This window comes from Zalophus californianus, chromosome X, assembly GCF_009762305.2.
Source record: "Zalophus californianus isolate mZalCal1 chromosome X, mZalCal1.pri.v2, whole genome shotgun sequence".
NCBI classification, from domain to species: Eukaryota; Metazoa; Chordata; class Mammalia; order Carnivora; family Otariidae; genus Zalophus; species Zalophus californianus.
Window position 1 is genome coordinate 4,676,728 of NC_045612.1, and position 21,416 is coordinate 4,698,143.

Genomic DNA, 21,416 nt, shown 5'->3' on the forward strand with positions numbered 1-21,416 from the left:
GGTGAATGGCCCTCCCCTTACTGGGTATTTCTAAGGTCACCAGTCTAAAGCAGACGGACAGATAGGGTGGGGTCAGAATTTTTGTAGCCATCCCAATCCCCATCTTCCCTGTTGCATGCAGGGCCCCTCTTTCCCCCTTGCTCAGCCCCACTTGCATTTAGAGGTGAGAAGAAAGAAGAAGAAGAAGACAAGAAGAAGAAGAAGACAAGAAGAGGAGGAAGAAGAAGAAGAAGTAGTAGTAGTAGTAGAAGTAGTAGTAGTAGTAGTAGAAGTACTAGTAGTAGTAGTAGTAGAAGTAGTAGTAGCATTAGTAGTAGAAGTAGTAGTAGCATTAGTAGTAGTAGAAGTATTAGTATTAGTAGTAGTAGTAGTAGAAGTAGTAGTAGAAGTAGAAGTAGTAGTATATTAGTAGTAGTAGAAGTAGTAGTAGTAGAAGTAGTAGTAGTAGAAGTAGTAGTAGAAGTAGTAGTATATTAGTAGTAGTAGAAGTAGTAGTAGTAGAAGTAGTAGTAGTAGTAGTAGAAGTAGTAGTAGTATTAGTAGTAGAAGTAGTCGTGGTATTAGTAGTAGAAGTAGAAGTAGTAGTATTAGTAGTAGAAGTAGTCGTGGTATTAGTAGTAGAAGTAGAAGTAGTAGTAGTATTAGTAGTAGAAGTAGTCGTGGTATTAGTAGTAGAAGTAGAAGTAGTAGTATTAGTAGTAGAAGTAGTCGTGGTATTAGTAGTAGAAGTAGAAGTAGTAGTAGTAGAAGTACTACTACTAGTAGTAGAAGTAGTAGTAGCATTAGTAGTAGAAGTAGTAGTAGTATTAGTAGAAGTATTAGTATTAGTATTAGTATTAGTAGTAGAAGTAGTAGTAGAAGTAGTAGTAGTAGTAGAAGTAGTAGTATATTAGTAGTAGTAGAAGTAGTAGTAGTAGAAGTAGTAGTATTAGTAGTAGAAGTAGTAGTAGTATTAGTAGTAGAAGTAGTCATGGTATTAGTAGTAGTAGTAGTATTAGTAGTAGAAGTAGTTGTGGTATTAGTAGTAGAAGTAGAAGTAGTAGTAGTATTAGTAGTAGAAGTAGTCGTGGTATTAGTAGTAGAAGTAGAAGTAGTAGTAGTATTAGTAGTAGAAGTAGTCGTGGTATTAGTAGTAGTAGAAGTAGTAGTAGTAGTTGTAGTAGAAGTAGTGAGCGGTTGGTTTTGGCCAGTCTGTGGGCGGAAAGCAGGCTGCGCTTGGGGCCACCCAAATGAGGGCTCTTGATGTAACTCCCCACCTTCTTGATGGGAATCTTCCTGCAAGTCACCGGATTTCTCAGACCTTAGTGTCCTCATCCATAAAGAGGGAGCATGGTTGGAAAATTCAGGAGGGCTACTGGGCATGCCAACTCACCGTCACCTACAGCGAGCCATTTAGTATCATTACATGACAAAGCACAGAAGATGGGCAATGAGCAGTGTCTCCTTCCTTCTCCAACCGTGTGCCCTGAATGCCCCCATTTGGTCTGGAGCTGCTCTATGAATGGACCAAGTGGCTGCTCAGAGCTGGGGCATCTTTGCACCTGCAGTGGGTGGCGACTGAGACAGAGGTGACGTGATGTTTTAGAGATTCTCACACTAGTAATCAATCAACCCTCCGGTCTGGGGGAGGAATGGAGAGCTTAACTTCAAAGGGAAGGACCAAACATTCTGCCTCCTGTTGAAACTCCATATGCTGACAGCAGAGACTAGATGCCTTATTAACCTTGGGGGAGGTGCCCCAATGTTCAAAAGGTAAAACTCTGCTTTTCTCCAGATCTTGAGTGTCATTAAGCAATCACGCTGCTGAATGAAGGAGTGAATACTGAAGAGGTGTTTGTGCCGCTGAGATCCCTTATGATGACTACTCCTGCCTGATGTGTGCTCAGTGCCTGGGGATTTTCAACGTACCCTATGACTTCGGCCAAGTTGCTTAACCTCTCTGAGCCTCAGTTTCCTGGAGATAGCCTCTTTGTCGGGATTATCCTACAGATTATGGGAGATAATGCTCCTAGTCAGCGCTCAATTAAAGGTGGCTATTCCTTCTCCTGGTTCATTTGACTTTTGCCCTCGGGGAGGGCAAAGGATGGACAAAGTCCCAGAGCCATTTAGTAGCAGAAGCAAGACTAGAATCCAGGTGCCTTGAGCCCTTAGGATGGTCTTAGGATGTACATTTCCTGCAAGGGGGCTCTCAGTTATTCACATGAAATAGCTCAGGGCTATTTAAAAGGCTTCTCCTTTGAGACTGATAGGATTTTTTTTAACGGAACTTCACTTGAAACATGTTTTTGTTGCTGCTGCTGTTAGTTTGCTTTTTGGGAAAGGATGAGAGAAGCAGGTAAGCTGAGCATCTTGATCAGATCTCCACGTGAAAGACGCCAGCCCCTCACATTCTGGGCTTTGCAATAACTCGTCTGCACAGCAGGTTTCATGGTGAACCGGCAGGCCCTTCTGCATTTGATCTGTCTGTCTCTGTCCCTCAGGCCACAAACACCCGGGCTGCTGAGATCCTCGGTGTGTGCAGCTGAGCTCCACATTAGCATCGGGTAGCTTCCTGAGGCGGCAGAGATTTAACGACCACGAAAATCCAGCTGTGCTCAAACCAAGAGGTGCCCTCACTGTGGGCCGATGGTGGCAACAGCACCCAGCTTGGCCGGACTCCACGCAGGCCCAGCAGGCCAGCCAGAGGAGCGGGCTCCTTCCATGTCATCCCTTTCAGAGACCACATGCATCTTCCAAGAAGACACATGTGCTTTTTACTGCGAAGGAGACTCATCTGGGAGAGCTGCTTTTGGAGCCTGAGGCATATTGTTTTGGATCCCCTCAACTGGGGCAAATCCTTGGTCTTCTAGGACAGCTTAGAATTTTGGAAACAGGTAACTCAGAGCCAAGGGCAGAGAACAAGGTGTACCACGGAGGAAGGAGAAGGACTGATTTTGATCAAGTCCAAGATGTGACTCTAAAGCAATAAACGTGAATTTTTTGGCAAGGCTTAAAAAGGGCTCTATAAGGCCATCTGCAAGGAAATGCCAAGCCCAGAAATGGTGTGAGCAATGGCCACTTCTCCTAAGTGAAGGCACGGATGGCTGTTCCAAGGGCCTATTCTAAGAAAACCTTTCTGGCATTGAGGTCTACACTGATCAAAAACAAAGCAGTTACTTGCCAGTCACACTCTTTTAAAAGGGTGTTGGGGGCGGGGCTCAGGAGGAGAAGGGGAAGAGGACCCTTGCAACTACAACCCACCCGTTCCTCCTATAGGAGCAAAACCCAGTGTGAAACAGAGGAGAAATTGCAAGCCACGCCCAAATGAATCTGGACTCTGGATGCATCACCAAAAAGTTTTCTTTCACTGACTCAGTTGCTGACCATAAAGGAGAAGCAAGAAATCTAAAGGGTAGGGGCAGCTGGGTGGCTCAGTCATTAAGTGTCTGCCTTCGGCTCAGGTCATGGTCCCAGGGTCCTGGGATCGAGCCCTGCATCGGGCTCCCTGCTCGGCGGGAAGCCTGCTTCTCCCTCTCCTCCTCCCCCGCTTGTGTTCCTGCTTTTGCTGTGTCTCTCTCTGTCAAATAAAGAAATAAAATCTTAAGAAAAAGGAAATCTAAGGGGTAATTGAGCTGGAGGTTAGAGATTGCCTTCTACAAGATGCCTGTATGAAGGGCTGGCAACGTGAAGGACAGGCGGCTGGCCAAGTGGTGGCTCCATGTCTGCCATCCCATCTGACTACCATCTCTGTGAGCGGAGACTTACAGTCTGTAAATGTCTATGTACTCAACTGCATACCTCGTTCTCAATACACTGTTGGTGGCAGATAGTGAGGAGGAACAGAGAGGCAAGATTTCAACAATCTCCCCCCACACCTGTGCACTTACTGAAAGTGGATCGCCCTTGGAATGGGAGAGGCCAGCCCTCTAGTTATGTGAAATGACATTACCTCAGAGCCCCGAGCTCCCAGTTCTCTGAACAGGAAGGAAGCAGACCCGCGGCTCTATAAGAGCCATTTCCTCTCTGCTGTATTAATTTCAGAGATTAAGTAAGCCACTCCTCTGTGGACCCAATACACTGAGATAACAACCATTGTGTTTGCTGTGACTCCTACTAACGGAGTTAACCTTGGTAGACTGGTGATGTTGCAGGCTTTTAATGTCAAATTCAACTAGCCAGCGGCTCTCGTGGTCCCATCTATTGTCCTGGCTCCTAGAACTACCGCTGGAAACCCTAGCCCTTAGTTTCAGACACATAGATGAGGTTTGGGTTCCAAGGAAGGAAAGGAGAAATTTGTCAAGTGGGTTTTTTAAAACACCAGAGCCAGAGAGAGTTTGAATGGGAATCTCTTTCTGTGCCCTACTCACTGGCTTCCTGTTCTCAGTGGTACCAGGAAGCTAATGCAATATATCTAGTGTCTGTCAGTTCCACATTCCTGGTTTCTGTTGAGAGAAAAAGAAGGCTTTTCTTCCCTTGCACTCTCCCTTTCTTTCTACTCGAAGGGGTGCAGCGTAGAGATCACTAGGCTGGGAATCGGGATGCGTCCTTGCACTGTATTTCCTGCTCTTCCAGAAATTCATAAGGGGCAAGGTCAGCTCATCTCCTACATCTTTTCTAGGTCAGATTCTAGTTTCTTACATTTTGGGTTGGTTCCCTGCCAACAAGTTTGCATAGAGAATTTCAATAACACATCTTATGTTCAAGTTTAAGATTAGAAGCATTCAACACCCCCCTCCCCCCAATAGCCCATTGTCTGACCGATTCCTGGAGCTTTCTGGGCTCCTGACGATTTCCCACCATGGCGAAATGGGGAACCATGCTCTTGATTACAAGCCGACTTTTCCAGTCATCCATTGTTTGACCTGCAATTTTATTCTTGACTCTCCAAGGCGCTTCCCAAACGACCTAGACACAGGGCTTAGGGAGACAAAAAGTACACTGTCTTTCAGATATGAAGATGAGACCATTGACCCCGTGAATCACAGACTTTCACTCTGAGGACAGGTTTGTTGGGAGTCAGCCACATTCCCTTTCATGTCTCTCTCCCCACCCCACCACCCTCATTGAACCCCTTCCCACCCCCAGGGATGAGGGGCACTTCTGTGAAGCCGTTGGCTGGGATGAGGTGGCAGTCCCTGGCTATGGTGTAGAGCAGAATTCACTGGAGAGTGGAAGGATGGGCGGAGAAGCAGCCTGACGTAACTAAAATAACACTAGGCTTAAAGGCAGGGAATGGGGATCTTAGGTCTGGCTTTTTTGTGCGTGTGGTATGCAGTGAGATCTGGGGAAAGACTCTTCTGTTCTCTGACAGAATTTTCGTATGTGAAAACCATGGTGGTTGGATCAGGTAATGGCTTAAGACCCCCACGGCTCTAGTAGAGTAAGCCTTATGGCCCACTGAAGGAGCAGCTCCCGGCTTTGCTCCCATTAGCACCCAGCCAAGCAAGCTGACTAACAGTTTGTAACCTGACAGTCAGCGGAAGGAAGCAATGGGTGTTGGAAGGGGCTCATGAAACCCTGGTGTACTGGTTTACACAAAACTAACCAAGCAGATGGTGATCATGTCTACCCCAGTGTATGCCCTCCATGACAGATAAGCAGACCCGTGCTAAACCAAGTAAAGCTTTTTTCATTTTATTTTGTTTCATTTCTTTTTGTCTTTCGTGATGTAGACATGAAATAAGAGCTCTGTTAAGGCATTCATATGTGAGAGAAGCTCTCCTTCTTGGAAATCCCCTTGGCAGTACAGAATCGGGCACAAAAATGTCAAGGTCCAGACTTCTGCCTGTGGGAAAATGGAAACGTACCCTTCCCATTTTCCCACTGAGTACAACTAAAACCTCTGGACATTATATATAAAATCAACATAAGAAGACCCTGAAAAGTGGAGAGAAGAAGGGACCTTGGGACCTGAGGAACAATGTGGTGGTGAGTTCTCTGGGTTTTTGCCTCATAGATCTCAGACACGGACCTGAGGAAGCTGGCAACCCCAAAATGCCAATGGGCACTGACGAAAAGTTCCCGACAAAAGCCTACTCTCTTTAGCTAAAGGGCCAGGAAAGGGGCAGCCCACCAAGGCAGAACACTTTTATACAAGAACTGCTCTCATTCAGCTAAACACCACAGGAAAACTTGTGGTCCCATCAAGTCCCAACATCAGGGGCCAAGTGGGGGCCTAGACTCCACCCCCTACCCAGCAGCAATGATTTATTTCTCCCTGTCCCCCCTAGGGTGGTATCAGAGGAGGCCTAAGAGAGAGTCAGGACCTTTGCTCTGCACAGTGGTAATGAGTCCACATCCCATCATTGTCAATGTCCGTGGAGATCACAAGGGGAACAGCAATGAGGCCCTCCTACCGATCCCAGCCAGGACAGTATCAGTGAAAGCCTAGCAGGGAGCTAGAGCTATCAGTACCACCCAGGAGTAATGAGGCACGCCAACCTCCTCGGCGCCAATGAAGGCTAAGTGGGGAACCTGGCAGAAATGAGATGGTGCTCCATTCCCTGCCGAAGCATTGTCCGAGGAAGTCAGCTAAAACACAAGATCTAAGTAAGTGCTGAAATAAGAGAACTGTCAACCCAGAATCTTATACCCAGTGAAAATATGCTTCAGGTATGAAAGGGCAATCAAGATACTCTGAGATAAAGGAAAGCTGAAAGGATTTGTTAGTAACAGACCATTCCTAGGAGGATGGAGAAAGGATGTTCTCTAATCAGAAAGGAAGTGATCAAAGAAGGAATTTTGGACACCACCAGGGAAGAATGAACAATGGAAAGAAAAAAATATGGGTAAATATAATAGACTTTCTTTCTCTCAAGTTTTCTAAATTATGTCTGATGGTTGAAGCACCAATTATAACATTGCATGTTATGGTTCTAAATGTTATGTGGAAGAAATATTTAACACAATTACATTATAAACAGGGGAGGGTAAAGAGGTGGAAAGAGAAGTAAGGTTTCCATACTTCACTCAAACTGGTAAAATATTGACATCAGTAGACTATTACAAGTTATGTGTGTATGATACAATACCTAGAGTAACCACTAAAAACGGCATACAAAAAGATGCATGTGAAAACACTATACATGAATCATCAAATGGAATTTCAAAAAATGTTCAAGTAACCTATAGGAAGTCAGGACAAAGAAAATAAAGAAACAAGAACAGAACAAACAAAATAAAAATAAATTGGTAGACTTAAGCATTAACTACCAGTAAGTTCATTAAAATGAAAATGATCCAGGGGTGCCTGGGTGGCTCAGTTGTTTAAGCGTCTGACTTGAGCTCAGGTCATGTCTCAGGGTCCTGGGATCAAGCCCTGCACTGGAATCCCTGCTCAGCAGGGAGCCTGCTTGTCCCTCTCCCTCTGCCCCTCCCCCCACTCGTGCTCGCTCTCTCTCTCTCGCTCTCTCTCTCAAACAAAATATCTTTTAAAAAATGAAAATGATCTAAATCTGCCAATTACAAGACAGACATTGGCAGAGTGAAACAACAACATGACAAAACTACATGCTGTCTATGAGATGCTCATTTCAAATATAATGATATGAACAGGTTGAAAGTAAAAGGTGAAAAAAGATACATCATGCAAATGTTAATAAAAAAATAGTAATGGGGTAGCTCTGGTATTAGCAGATAAAGTAAACTTCAGAACAAAGAAAATTACCAGAGACAGAGAGGGGCATTACATAATGATAAAAGGGTCAATCCACCAAGAAGACATAGTAATCCTAATTGTACACACACCAAACAACAGAACTGCATGACATATGAAGCAAAAATCAAAAGAACTGAAAGGAGAAATAGAAAAATTCTCATTTATAGTGGAGACTTCTTCTCTCAACAACTGATAGAACTAGACAGAAAATCAATACAAAGAACTCAACAACATCATCATCTAACAGGATCTAATTGACACTTATGGAACACTCCACCAAAAAACAGTAAAATTTACATTCTTTTCAAGCACCCAAGGAATATATACCAAGATAGACATATTCTGGACAACAAACCAATCCACAGACATTTAAAGAATTGAGATAATACATGGTGTTTTCTCTGACTATAATGGGATCAAATTAGGGAACAACAACAGAAAGACAATAGGAAAATCTCTAAACTAAACTAAACAACACACTAAAAAAAAATCTATGAGTCAAAGAAGAGGTCTCAAGAGAAATTTTAAAAATACATTTTACTGGAGTGTGTGGGTGGCTCAGTTGGTTAAGTGTCTGAAGTCTCAATCTCAGCTCAGGTCTTGATCTCAGGGTCATTTGTTCAAGATCCACGCTGGGCATGGAGACTACTTTATAAAAATACATTGAACTGAATGAAAACAAAAATACAATATATCAAAATTTGTAGGACACAGGTAAAGCTAGAGGGAAATTTACGGTACTACATTCTTACAATAGAAATGCGGGAGAAGTCTAAAAACAATATGTTTCCAAATAAGATACCAAGAAAAAGAAGAGCAAAATAAACCCAAGACAAACAGAAGGAAGGGAATATAAAGAATAGATACAGATATTAAAATTATATTGAAAACAGAAAAAAATGAAGCCCAGTGGAAAAAAGGTGGTTCTTAGAAAAAATATATATATAATTCACAAGCATCTAGAACGACTAACAAAAGGAAAAGAGGGAAAACACAAATTACCAATATTGGAATGAAAAAGAGAATATTACTACTGATTCTGTAGACATGTAAAGAATAATAAGGAAATACTAAAAGCATCTCTACCCACGCGAATTTGGAAATTAGATGAAATGGGCCAATTATTCTAAAAGCACAAACTACCAAAATTTACTCAATATAATTATTAAAGGAATTAGGTTCATAATTAAAAAAAAAAAACTCCAGAAAATGAAAACTCCAGGCTCAGACAGTTTCACTAGAATTATACCAGTTGTTTAAAGAAGACTTAGCACCAATTCTACATAATCTCTTCAGAAAATAGAAGAGGAGGGGACACTTTCCAACTCACTGTGTTACCCTGACAGCAAAGATGAAGAATGTACAAAGAAGACTACAGACTAATATTTCTCATGCACAGAAACACAAAAATCCATAACAACGTTTTAGCAGTTTATAAGAAGAATTATATATTATGATCAAGTCAGGTTTATTCTAGGGATGCAAGGCCCACATTATCCACCATATTAACAAGCAAAATAGTAAAAATCATATGATCATCTCAAAACAATATTGAAAAAGAACAAAGTTGAAGGAGTCACGCTTTCCAATTTTAAAACTTACTACAAAACAACAGTAATCAAAACAGTGTGCTACTGGCATAAGGACGGACGTATATGCCAATGGAATAGGCTTGAGAATCCAGAAATAAACCCATAAATCTACAGCCAATTTATTTTCAGAAAAGGTGTCAAGATTATTCAGTGGAGGAAAGAATAGTCTCCTTAACAAATGATGCTGGGACAAATGGATAGTCACATGCAAAAGAATGAAGTTGGACCCCCTACATCATACCATATACAAAAACCAACTCAAAATGGAGCAACCTAAACACAGGAGCTAAAACTATAAAACATGTAGAAGAAAACATAAGGGAAGATCTTTATAACATTGGATTTGGCAAAGGATTCTTAGATATGACACCAAAAGCATGAGCAACAACAACAAAATAGATAAACTGGACTTCATCAAAATTAGAAACTTGCACATCAAAGGACATTATCAAGAAAATGAGACAGCCTACAGAATGAGAGAAAACTATTGCAAATCATATATTTGAAAAGGATCTAGTATGAATTAGAATGTATAAAGAACTGTTACAACAATGAAAAGACAAACAATACAATCTAAAAAACGGACAAAAGACTTGAATAGACGTTTCTCCAAAGAAGATACACTTTGGGCCAACAAGCCCATGTAAAGATGCTCAATACCATTAGGCCTAAGGGAAATGCAAATCAAAACTATGATATACCACTTCCCACCCATTAGGATAGCATAATTAAAGGAAAATAACAAGTGTTGGCAAGAATGTGGAAAAATCAAAACCCTCGTACATTCCTAACGAGAATTTAAATGTCATGGCTGCTGTGGAAAACAGTTTGGCAGTTCCTCAAAAAGTAAAATGTAGAATTACCATCTGACCCTGCAATTCCACTCCAAGTATATATCCAAAAGAATCAAAAATAGGTACTCAAACACTTTTACACAATCTTCTTAAGTGCATCATTCATGATAACCAAAAGGTGGAGATAACCCAAATGTCCATCAGTGTATAAATGGATAAACAAATTTTGGTACAACCATACTGTGGACTGTTATTCTACCATTCAAAGGAATGAAATACTGAGAAAGGCTAGGACATGGATGAACCTTGACAACATTACACTAAGTGAAAAGAAGCCTGTCGTAAAAAGTCACATATTGTATGAAATTATATGAAATGTCCAGAATAGGTAAATCCATAGAGAGAAATCAGATCGGTGTTTGCTAGGCGCTGGGGGGAGGGGAGAATGGAGAATGACTGCCTAATGAGTATTGGGTTTTATTTCAGGGTGATGTAAACTAGATAAAGGTGATGCTTTAGTACATTGTGAATGTATTAAATGACACTAAATTGTTATGCGACTTTCGTCTTTAAAAAAATAGCGACAACACTAAATACTGGCCACAATGAGAGAAACCAGATCATTCACACATTGCTGGTGGGAATGAAAAGTCACTCTGCGAAAACAGTCACTGCAAAACTGGCAGTTTCTTTAAAAACTAAACACACAACCATTAGATGACCCAGCAACTGAACTCCTGGGTATTTATCCCAGAGGAATGAAGACTTGTGTTCACACAAAATTTTGTAAACGAGTGTTTAGAGTAGCTCTATTCATAGTAGCCAAAAAAGGGAAACAACCCAGAAGTCCTTCAATGGATGAATGGTTAAGCAAACTGGTGCATGTATACCACGGAATACTACTCAGCAATATAAAGACATGACTGCTGATCCATACAATGACCCGGATGAATCTGCAGAGAATTATGCTGAGTGAAAAAAGTCAATCCCCCAAATTTACATACTGCATAATTGCATTTCTGTAACAATCTCAAAATGACAAAACTATAGAAATGGACTGATTAGTGGTTGCCAATGGTTAAGGAGGGAGTGAGTGTCAGAAGGAAGTGGATGTATCCACAAATGGGCAACATGAGGGATTCATGTGGTGATGGGAATGTTCTGTACCTTAGCTGTATGTACCAATGTCAGCATCCTGGTTATGATATCGTACTATAGTTTTGCCAGATGTTATCATTAGGGGAAGTTGGTTAAAGGGTATGTGGGACCTATTTGGATTATTTCTTACAATTGCATGTTCACTTACAATTATCTCAAAACAAAAAACTTCTATTAAAATCATACGATCACATCATTTGATGCAGAAAAAGCACTTCACAAAATTCAACATCCATTCATGATAAAAACTCTCAGAAAACCAGGAATAGAGGGGAACTTCCTCAACTTGATAAAGAATGTCAATAATAAACCTACAGCTAACATCACCCTTAATGATTAAAGAATAAATGCCTTCCTCATAAGACTGTTAACAAGGCAAGTATATCTGCTCTCTTTACTGCTTAAATCAATATGTCGTACACCTTAAACTCACACAATGTCGTATGTCAAATATCTCTCAATTAAAAAAACAAAAACAAAACAAAACAAAAACATAGTAGCATAGTACTGGGAAATTCTAGCTAGTCCATTAAGCTAAGAAAATGAAATGAAAGACATACGTGTTAGAAAAGAAGTAAAACTATTTCTATTTGCAGTTGGCACAATCGTTTATGTGGAAAACATTAAAAAATTTACAAAGAAACTCCTAGAACCAAGAAGAGAGTTCAGGAAGGTCTGAGATACAAGATCAATGAATAAAAATCAATTGCACTTATATGTGCCATCAATGAATAAATGGACACTGGGATTAAAAATACAATACCATTGAGGCACCTGGTCGTGAGCCTGAGATGGAGCCCCGAGTCAGGCTCCATGCTGGATGTGAAGCCTGCTTGGGATTCTCTCTCTCCCTTTCCTTCTGCCAACCCCCACCTCCGCAAAATACAATACCATTTACTATTGCCCCAAAACTTCCAGGTGAAAACTAAGCAAAACATGTATAGGACTCATATGCTGAAAACTATGCAGCACTGATGAAAGAAATAGGAGAAGAGCTAAGTGAATGGAGGGATATTCCATGTTCATAGATTAGAAGGCTCAACATATTAAAGATGTCGATTTTTCCCAAATTGATGTACAGCTTTAACCAATTCCTATCAAAATCCCAGCAAGACTTTTTTTAAAGATTTTATTTATTTATATGAAAGAGAGAGAGAGAGAGTGTGAGCAAGGGGAGGGGCAGAGGGAGAAGCAGACTCCCTACTAAGTATGGAGCCCAACATGGGGCTCAACCCCAGGACCCTGAGATCAGAACCTGAGCAGAAGTCAGATGCTTAACTGACTGAGCCACCCAGGTGCCCCCAAATCCCAGCAAGGATTTTTGTAGATACAGACAAGATTATTCTAAAATAAATGGAATAATATTCCAAAATTAAATGGAAAGGCAAAGGAAGTAGGAGGGTGGAAACAATTTTGAAAAAGAAGAGTAAAGTGGAAGGAATCAATCTATCCAATTTCAAGACTTATTCTATGGTCTCAGTGATCAAGATCATGTGGTATTGGCAGAGGGACAGACACACAGATAACTGAAATAAAACAGAGAACCCAGAAAAAGACCCACACAAATACGCCTAACTGATTTTTGGCAAAAGTGCAAAAGCAATCTGGTGCAGGGATAATAGCATTTTTAACATGGGGTTCTGGAACAGGTGAACATCTATAAGCAAAAAATGAACATCAACCTCAACCTCATCCCTTACACAAAAACTAACTCAAAATGGACCATGGAGTTAAATATAAGAGTCAAACTATACAAGTTTCAGGGAAAAAAGTAGAACATCTGTAGGATGTAAAGCTAGGCAAAACGTTCTTTCTCAGATATGATACCAAAAGCATGACCCATAAAAAGAAATATAGACAAATCAGACCTTATCGAAAATATAATCTTTTGCTCTGTGAAAAGATCCTGTGAATAGGATGAAAGAACAAGTTACAGACTGGAAGCAAGTATGTGCAACCTCATATCTGATAAAGGACTAGTATCTAGAATATATAAAGAATCTCAACACTCACTGGTAGGAAGACAAACTACTATCCAAGTAGAAAATGGGCAAAAGATGTGAAAAGACATTGTACTTCCAAGTTTCTACAGGTGGCGAATAAGCACATACAAAGATGTTCAATATCAGTAACCATTAGAGAACTGCAAATTAAAACCACAAAGCAATACTCTTGCATACATATCAGAATGGCTAATATAAAAAAATGGTCATGATGGCAAAAACAGGTGAGAATGTGGAGAAGCTGCCGGTCAGAATGTAAAATTGTACAGACGCTCTGTAAGACTGTTTGGTACTTTCTTCTAAGAGTAAGCATGAAAGTATCACAGGACACGGCGATTGCACTCCAGGGCATTTATCCCGAAGAAACGAAAATGTATGTCCACACAAAAGACCTGTAGGGAGACTCATTAGAAAAAAACCCATGGCAATATCGATTTCCTGGTTTTGATATTATACAAGTGGGATATAAGGTGTAACCACCGGGGGCCTCTCTACCATGTTTGAAATTTTCCCTGAACCTGTAATTCCTTCAAAAAAAGAAGCGAAATGCTATTCAAAACAGATGTCAATGTTCAGATCCAGGGGGACACTGATTCTTCTTCTTGCTTCTGGGACATGTCCTAAGTAGCATTCCTTTTTAAAGCAACATACAGAAGTTTGTACAGACCTTTTTATTCTTTAAAAAACAATTCCCACCCAAATCTTTCTTGAGTGTTTCAGGGGCCAAGCCTGAGGCCTTGGCTGTAACCTCACTCAAACACTAGGGTCTGGGGACAAAATGGCATATAATGTACAATGCACCCAAAGAGAACTGGGAAAAAGAGACCCTATTTACCGCAGAGGCCATCACTAACTCCCCGGCCCAGCATCTGGAGCCCGTGTGGGGGACGGAGGCCGGGATCTTATTTCAGGGCTGGCAACACAAAACCTATCGACATCAAACAAGCTACCCATTCAGCTCTAAAGAAAAAAGGCAAAAAAAAAAAAAAAAAAAAAGCCGCTTTTGCTTTTAAAGACTCCACTCTACTGATTTCTTGTCCTGCCCCTTTGTGGCTCCCAGCAGCCAACGTAAAGGGGACAAGTGGGGGTAATGGCCAGAGCTTCCAGAACAAAGGCTTGATTCTCTGGTCCGAAGTAGCAGCTTACTGGCTCAGCACCACAGCCGCGCACTTAGGTACTGGGGGGACCCGGGGCTGGGGAGCACAGCCAATGGAGGGGGTGCTGACAGGAGGTCCCCGCCCGGAAATTGTCTTTGTTTGGTCCAAGTCGGAAGGGATCTCCCACCCCCAGCATACCGGCCTCGGGCCGTGGTCTCGGTTCCTCTTTCCCTCTAGATGAACCTAGGCCTGGGAAACAACCCGTGGGCAGACCTTTCTGTCCACAGCAGGGGTCCACCACCTTTCCATCCCTGAGGCCCGCCTGGGCTCCTCGTCCCCTGGCAGCGCCCATGAGCACCTGTTCGGGAAGCCTTTGCCCCTCGCATAAAAAGAAACCAACTCCCAGCAATTGTTCTTACCCAAGCACAGTCCAGGGCTGTAGGGGAACCCCAGAGCCATCTGCCACACACACTTTGGATTTCATTCCCACAAATCCATGTGCATTCAACTTTCCACTTCATACATATCCACGTTCGGCCTCCATACAGAAAGAAAACGTGCCCCATCCTCAAATATGTGGCTGCCCCAGGGAGATGCATTGCTTTGTGACTTTGTAGCCTGTGCCCGTGGGCATTAGGGTGAGGCAAGGGGCGTTCTCATACCTCAGCTTCAGAACAGAGGCCTGTGGGCAGTCTCTGTTTCCCCCTCAGGCTCTAAGCACATACCTGGGACCCCCTGGCCACCCACACCCAGAGCTCTGAAGGCACACTAGTACCGCTGGGGTTATCGCTGGCTCACCCCACCCCGTGTTAGCCACGTCTCTAGTGCCTGATTTCTTGCTTCCCGGGTCTGTGGACTCTGCCAGATCCCTCATGTCCACCTCCAAGTGCCATTTGGGGCCAGCTTTACCTTGCTGCCGCCCGGCTGCAGGCATGACCGAGGAAGGAAACCAGGAGCCAAGTTAAAGGCACTTGGCAAGGAAGGAAGGGGAGCAATGCAAGCCTGAAATCTTCTTTAAAAGCCAAAGGAAGGGCGCCCGGGTGGCTCAGTCAGTTAAGCGTCTGCCTTCGGTTCAGGTCATGATCCCAGGGTCCTGGGATAGAGCCCCGCAGACGGGTTCCCTGCTCAGCGGGGAGTCTGCTTCTCCTCAGCCCCTCCCCCTGCTTGTGCGCATGCTCTCTCTCAAATAAATAAATAAAATCTTTTTAAAAAAATAAAAGCACAAAGGAGTTCTGCCCTTGCCCCCCAGCCGCTACCATTTCGGCCAGGAATAGCCTTGGGCTTCGGACTGGAAGGTCCAAACAGCATGCTACGCTGTGAAGCCGAGTTGGGCGCCTACTTCACAGGCGCACTGACAGACCTGAGTGTGTCTCTCATCCTAACTGCTTCTTCCTCTGTGTCCCCTGGATGCAGCGAGGGTGAGGAGACAGGCTCAGCCATTCCCAGTGTGACCCCTGAGGCCATGATGTCCCACCCCGAGGCACCAGGTTGTTGGGCAGATTTTTGGTCAGGATAGAAGACATTCAATAGAAGAGCCCTCATTTTTCAAGGGTCAAATTTAGCCCCCAAAGCAAAGAAAAAGCCAAAAGACCTCCAGGTTTCAAGTGGGCTTGTGGAAGAACAGATCTGCAGTGTTGATGGATAAATAATTCAAATCAGTTTCCAAACATGCACACTAGTGCTGTGTGTTGAATTGTGTCTCCTTCCCATATTTTACAATGTGGCTTTATTTGCAAATAGGGTCATTGCAGGTGTCAGGAGTTAAGACGAGGTCATCCTGGAGTAGGGTGGGCCCTTAATGCAGTATGACCAGCGTCCTTATAGAAAGGGGACATTTGGACCCAGAGGGAGAACATCATGCGAAGACTGCACTGATTGCCGCCACGAGCCAAGGAACCACCAAGCCCTAGAAGAAAGAGCAAAACAGGTCCTTCCGTGGCCCCTTCAGAGGGAGTGCAGCCCTCCTGACACCTCGATCTCAGAATTCTACTTTCCAGGGCTGTGAGAAAACAGACGTGTGGGGTTTAGGGCGCCCTGTTTGTGGAATTTTGTTATGGCAGCCCCAACAAACTCACACGCCGGGGACAGAAATGTTTGTAGGGGAAGGCACAGGTACCAGCGAGGACTGGCCCGTGTCCGCAGCACAGCACACTCACTGGTTACTCTGAGCTTCTGGGCTCACTTACTATTCTGTGGTGAAAGATTCTCTCTCATTAGGATGACTAAGAGCTGGAGTGTTCATAGCCCAGGGCCGTCTTTGGCTCTGGGCACTTACAGAACACCCAGTTCTGGACTCTTTATTTCTCCCAGGTGGCTCTGAACCAGAGCACGTGACACAGTGCTTTGCTCATGGCAAACAGTTTGTAAAATTTTGTAGACAAAAGTGGGGGTCGGGGGGAGCGTGTGGGAATGGAGAAGAAGCAAGGACATGAAGGGAAGGAGGATTCCCTTGGCTTGATGACTGGCTGCATACAGACCAGGAAGCTAAGGCCACACCTACCTTCCAGAACTTCCAGGCCAGACAGTGGGAAGAAGTGTGGGGCTGCTGATAGGCAGAGAGCGCTGCATGAGGCACAGACCGAGCAGCTCGCAGCCATCCATCATGGCCACTGTGGCTGCTAACTATCAGCAGGTCACCCTGCTCGAACAGGTACCGGCTAACTATTCATAATTACTATCTGCCACTCACAGTCTTGGTGTTAAGCTGGGCGTGAGTCAGGTAGGATGCCCTGGCTCCAGCAGGATTCAGACCCGGGAGAAGCAGGTAGAACCCAGGCTGAAGACAGGCAGGTCAAGGGTTAAAGAGGCCAGGCATCTAGATATCAGTACAGGCAGGACTTTGGAGCCCAATGAAGTAGGAAGGCAGGGTTCTCAGTCATAAGTTATGGGGCTCTGGAAAAGCAGCTTCACCTTAAAGACTCAGTGTCCTCATGTGTAAAACGCAAAGTTCTATACAGAAATATAACCGCCACCAGTGGGTGCCCACCATGAGCCAGGCATCTGGCTTGGCAATGTACACAGCATTTCCACTGGCTCTCTCCAACATTCCTACATGGCACACATGAAGAGCTCCCTCTGTGCCCCCATCACGCATGGCGGGAAGTACTTGGTGAACGTTTGGCTCCCCTGTAGTCTGTAAGCTCCCCGAGGTCAGCACAAGCTTGAGTGGAAGGCTGGACTGGAACCCTCTAAAGCAGTCCCTCAGCCTAGAGCCTCGATGACTCGGTGTGTTGGCGCCCATGTGTCCTCAGGAACGCGTAACACATCCTTCATTGTGTCCATTTGAAAGGACTGCTCCGACAACGTGAAGAGCTGCAAGGCATGTAATTATAGCTTTGTGCTAATAAATGTATCAATATTCTAAAACACTGCTTTTGCCTTTTAAAAGTTGACTTTAAAAAGCCCAAAGTGGTATGGAAAAATTAGAATCCTCAAATATTGCCGGTGTGAATGTAAAATGGTGCAGCCACTCTGGAAAACAATTTGGCAGTTGCTGAATCAAGTTAAACATAGAGTAGCTACATGATCCAGCAATTCCGCTCCTGGTTATATATCCAAGAGAACTGAAAGCACATCTACACAAAAACTTGCACATGAATGTTCATAGTAGCACTATTCACAATAGCCAAGAGGTTTAAACAACCCAAATGTCCATCAACTGGTGAATGGAGAAGCAAAATGTGGTCTATCCGTATGATGAAATGTTATTCAACCATAAAAAGGAATGAAGTGTGACACATACTAAACATGTATGGAGGAACATGGAGGAACCTTGAAATCATGATGCTAAGTAAAAGATGTCAGGCACAAGGGACCACCACATATTGTATGATTCCATTTATATGGAACGTCCAGAACAGACAAGTCTGTAGAGAAAGAAAGTAGATTTGTGGTTGCCTAGCCACTGAGTGTGGCTCTCTGACTGGGCCACCCAGGCACTCCTGATTATACTTTGGACATGGGGAGAGGGGAGAATGTGGAGTGACGGACACGGGTTTCTTTTGAGGGTGATAAAAATGTTCTAGAATTAATTGTGAAGATGGTTACACATGCCTGGGAGTACGAAGAACTCATTCACTTGTACACTTTCAGAGTGAATTGTATGGTATGTGAATTATATACTAATTGAGCTTTTTTATAAAGCCCAAATTGTTATCACTCCTTAATCTGACTTGGGGTTTTAGAAAGATGTTCCTTTTAAGGATTTTTTTTTTTTATTCATTTGAAACACAGAGATACAGAGAGAGAGAGCATGAGCAGGGAGAGAGGCAGAGGGAAAGGGAGAAGCAGGCTCCCTGCTGAGCCAGGAGCCCGATGTGGGGCTCGATCCCAGGACCCTGGGATCATGACCTGAGCCGAAGGCAGACGCTTAACCGACTGAGCCACCCAGGCGCCCCAAGATGTTCCTTTTAGAAAAAGGATGAATCATCTTGTGTTTGGAGAAAAGAAAGTTTATATCCTCTACACTTTTTCTAAGGTTTTTATTTTAATTCCCGGTAGTTACCAGAGTGTAATATTAGGTTCAGGTGTATGATATAGTGAGTCAACACTTCCATCCATCACCCGGCGCTCATCACAACACGTGCACTCTTAGTCCCCGTCACCTGTTTCCCCCATCCCCCACTCACCTACATTCTGGTGACCATCAGTGTGTTCTCTAGAGTGAAGAGTCTGTTTCTTCCTTTGCCTCTCTCTCTCTCTCTCTCTCTCTCGGTTTTCCCTGTGCTCCTTTGTTTTGTTTCTTAAATTTCGCATGTGACTGAAATCATACGGTAGTTGTCTTTCTCTGACTGACTTATCTTGCTTAGCATGATACTCTCTAGCTCCATCCATGTCGCTGCAAATGGCAAGCGTTCAATTCTTTGTTATGGCTGGATAGCATTCCACTGCATATATATACTATCTTTTCTTTGTCCATTCATCTATCCTCTACTCTTAGTTAAGACTGGCTCCTTGTGAAATGTGATGTCAATGGCCCTTTTCTCCTGTTGCTGGTGACCTTTCCCCAGTGACCTACATCATTAGTGAAAAACGTAACCAAGTTGATGTGGAAATGATATCTCAAGCTCTGGTTGATTATACTTTTATTTTTTTAAGATTATATTCATTTATTTGACACAGAGAGTGCGCACAAGCAAGGGGCGTGGCAGGCAGAGGGAGAGGGAGAAGCAGGCTCCCTGGGAGCCTGACGTGGGGCTCGATCCCAGGACCCCGGGACCATGACCTGAGCCGAAGGCAGATGCCCAACCGACTGAGCCACCCAGGCGCCCCTGATCATACTTTTGACACGGCCACTGCTGCTCCCCAGGAACTCCCCACTCTGCCTCCTTTGGGCTTTGGGATATCATGCCGCTAATGTTAAAAATGCCCCTCCCCCATCTGGGTGTCATGTGCCACTCATTGACAAATCTGCTTGGGGCCATGGCTTCCTGGCAAATACAAATGTCCTGTGCTCCCACACAGTAGGCCCAGATGGCAAAGTCCTGCTTTAAGGAGCCAAGACTTGTATAGCGACCAACAAGTCAGCGGAGAGCACGGTTTCTCCAGTTGGCCCTGCCCTGAAGTGGATTTGACTCTAAGACAGAGCAGCGGGTGATGGCCACCCATTACGGCAAACGGAGAACCGAGGTTTCTGGAACATGGGGACACCAAGAAATTAGGGCAGACCAAGAGAGTCTTACAGCAGTGATGACAATGCTGATCTTGTCACATGATTGACGGCAGCAGGACAAGCCTGTGAGGTGATATAAGGCCAAGTTTTGTCAAGACCTCATTTTTGTACTGGACTTGTTCAGCATTATCTTTTCCTGTCACAGACATCACACACTTCGAGAACTGGAAGAGCCCTGGGATTTAGCACTGCATGCTGGCCCTTCCATGTGCTGAATGCCTGCAAGCCGAGTTTCCCTGAGCTTCTCCACAGCCGACCACGCAATCTGGGGTTGTGCTGGAGGGTGTCGGGAAACTGCTCTGGTGTCCTCTGCAGGGCCAGACCATCCCACTCATATGTTGTGATATGAACATACACACACGCAGACACAGGTGTGCACAGTTGTACATGTGCACAGAAAGACACAAATGTAGTCACTCATTCACACACACACACAGACACTGTTGCGTATGCATACCAACACACACACACACACACACACACACACACACACAGACGCTGTTGCGTATGCATACCGACACACACACACACACACAGACGCTGTTGCATATGCATACCGAAACACACACACACCGACACACACACAGACGCTGTTGCGTATGAATACTGACACACACACACACACTGTTGTGTATGCATACCGAAACACACACACACACAGATGCTGTTGCGTATGCATGCTGAAACACACACACACACACACAGACACTGTTGTGTATGCATACCGAAACACACACACACACACACACAGAAACACGCAGATGCTGTTGCGTATGCATACCGAAACACACACACACACAACACACACACAGATGCTGTTGCGTATGCATACCGAAACACACACACACACACACATACAGACGCTGTTGCATATGCATACTGACACACACGCACACACAAACACAGACACTTGCGTATGCACACCGAAACACACACACACACACACAGAAGTTGTTGCGTATGCATACCGAAACACACACACACACACACACAGACGCTGTTGCGTACGCATACCGAAACACACACACACACACGCACACACTCACACACATACAGACGCTGTTGTGTATGCATACCGAAACACACACACACACAGACGCTGTTGCGTATGCATACCGAAACACACGCACACACACTCACACACATACAGATGCTGTTGCGTATGCACACCAAAACACACAGACACACACACACACACACACAGACGCTGTTGCGTATGCATACCAAAACACACACACACATACTCACACACATACAGATGCTGTTGTGTATGCATACCGAAACACACAGACACACACACACAACCAGACACTGTTGTGTATGCATACCAAAACACACACACAGACACAGACGCTGTTGCATATGCATACCGAAACACACACACACACACACACACACACACACAGATGCTGTTCCGTATGCATACCGAAACACACACACACAGACGCTGTTGTGTATGCATACC

At 44.0% G+C, this 21,416-nt stretch overlaps 1 protein-coding gene across 4 annotated transcripts in view; it reads right to left on the reverse strand.

Annotated features, from left to right (window-relative positions):
• MAMLD1 (mastermind like domain containing 1) overlaps positions 1 to 21,416 on the reverse strand; it is a 119,603-nt gene that overhangs the window by 53,534 nt on the left and 44,653 nt on the right. For all 4 annotated transcript variants that reach the window (XM_027608013.2, XM_027608014.2, XM_027608012.2 and 1 more), the window contains exon 2: positions 4,738 to 4,896. In XM_027608013.2, coding sequence (XP_027463814.2) covers positions 4,738 to 4,833 — 96 coding nt within the window. In that variant the 5' untranslated portion in view covers positions 4,834 to 4,896. The remainder of the gene's footprint in view (positions 1 to 4,737; positions 4,897 to 21,416) is intronic.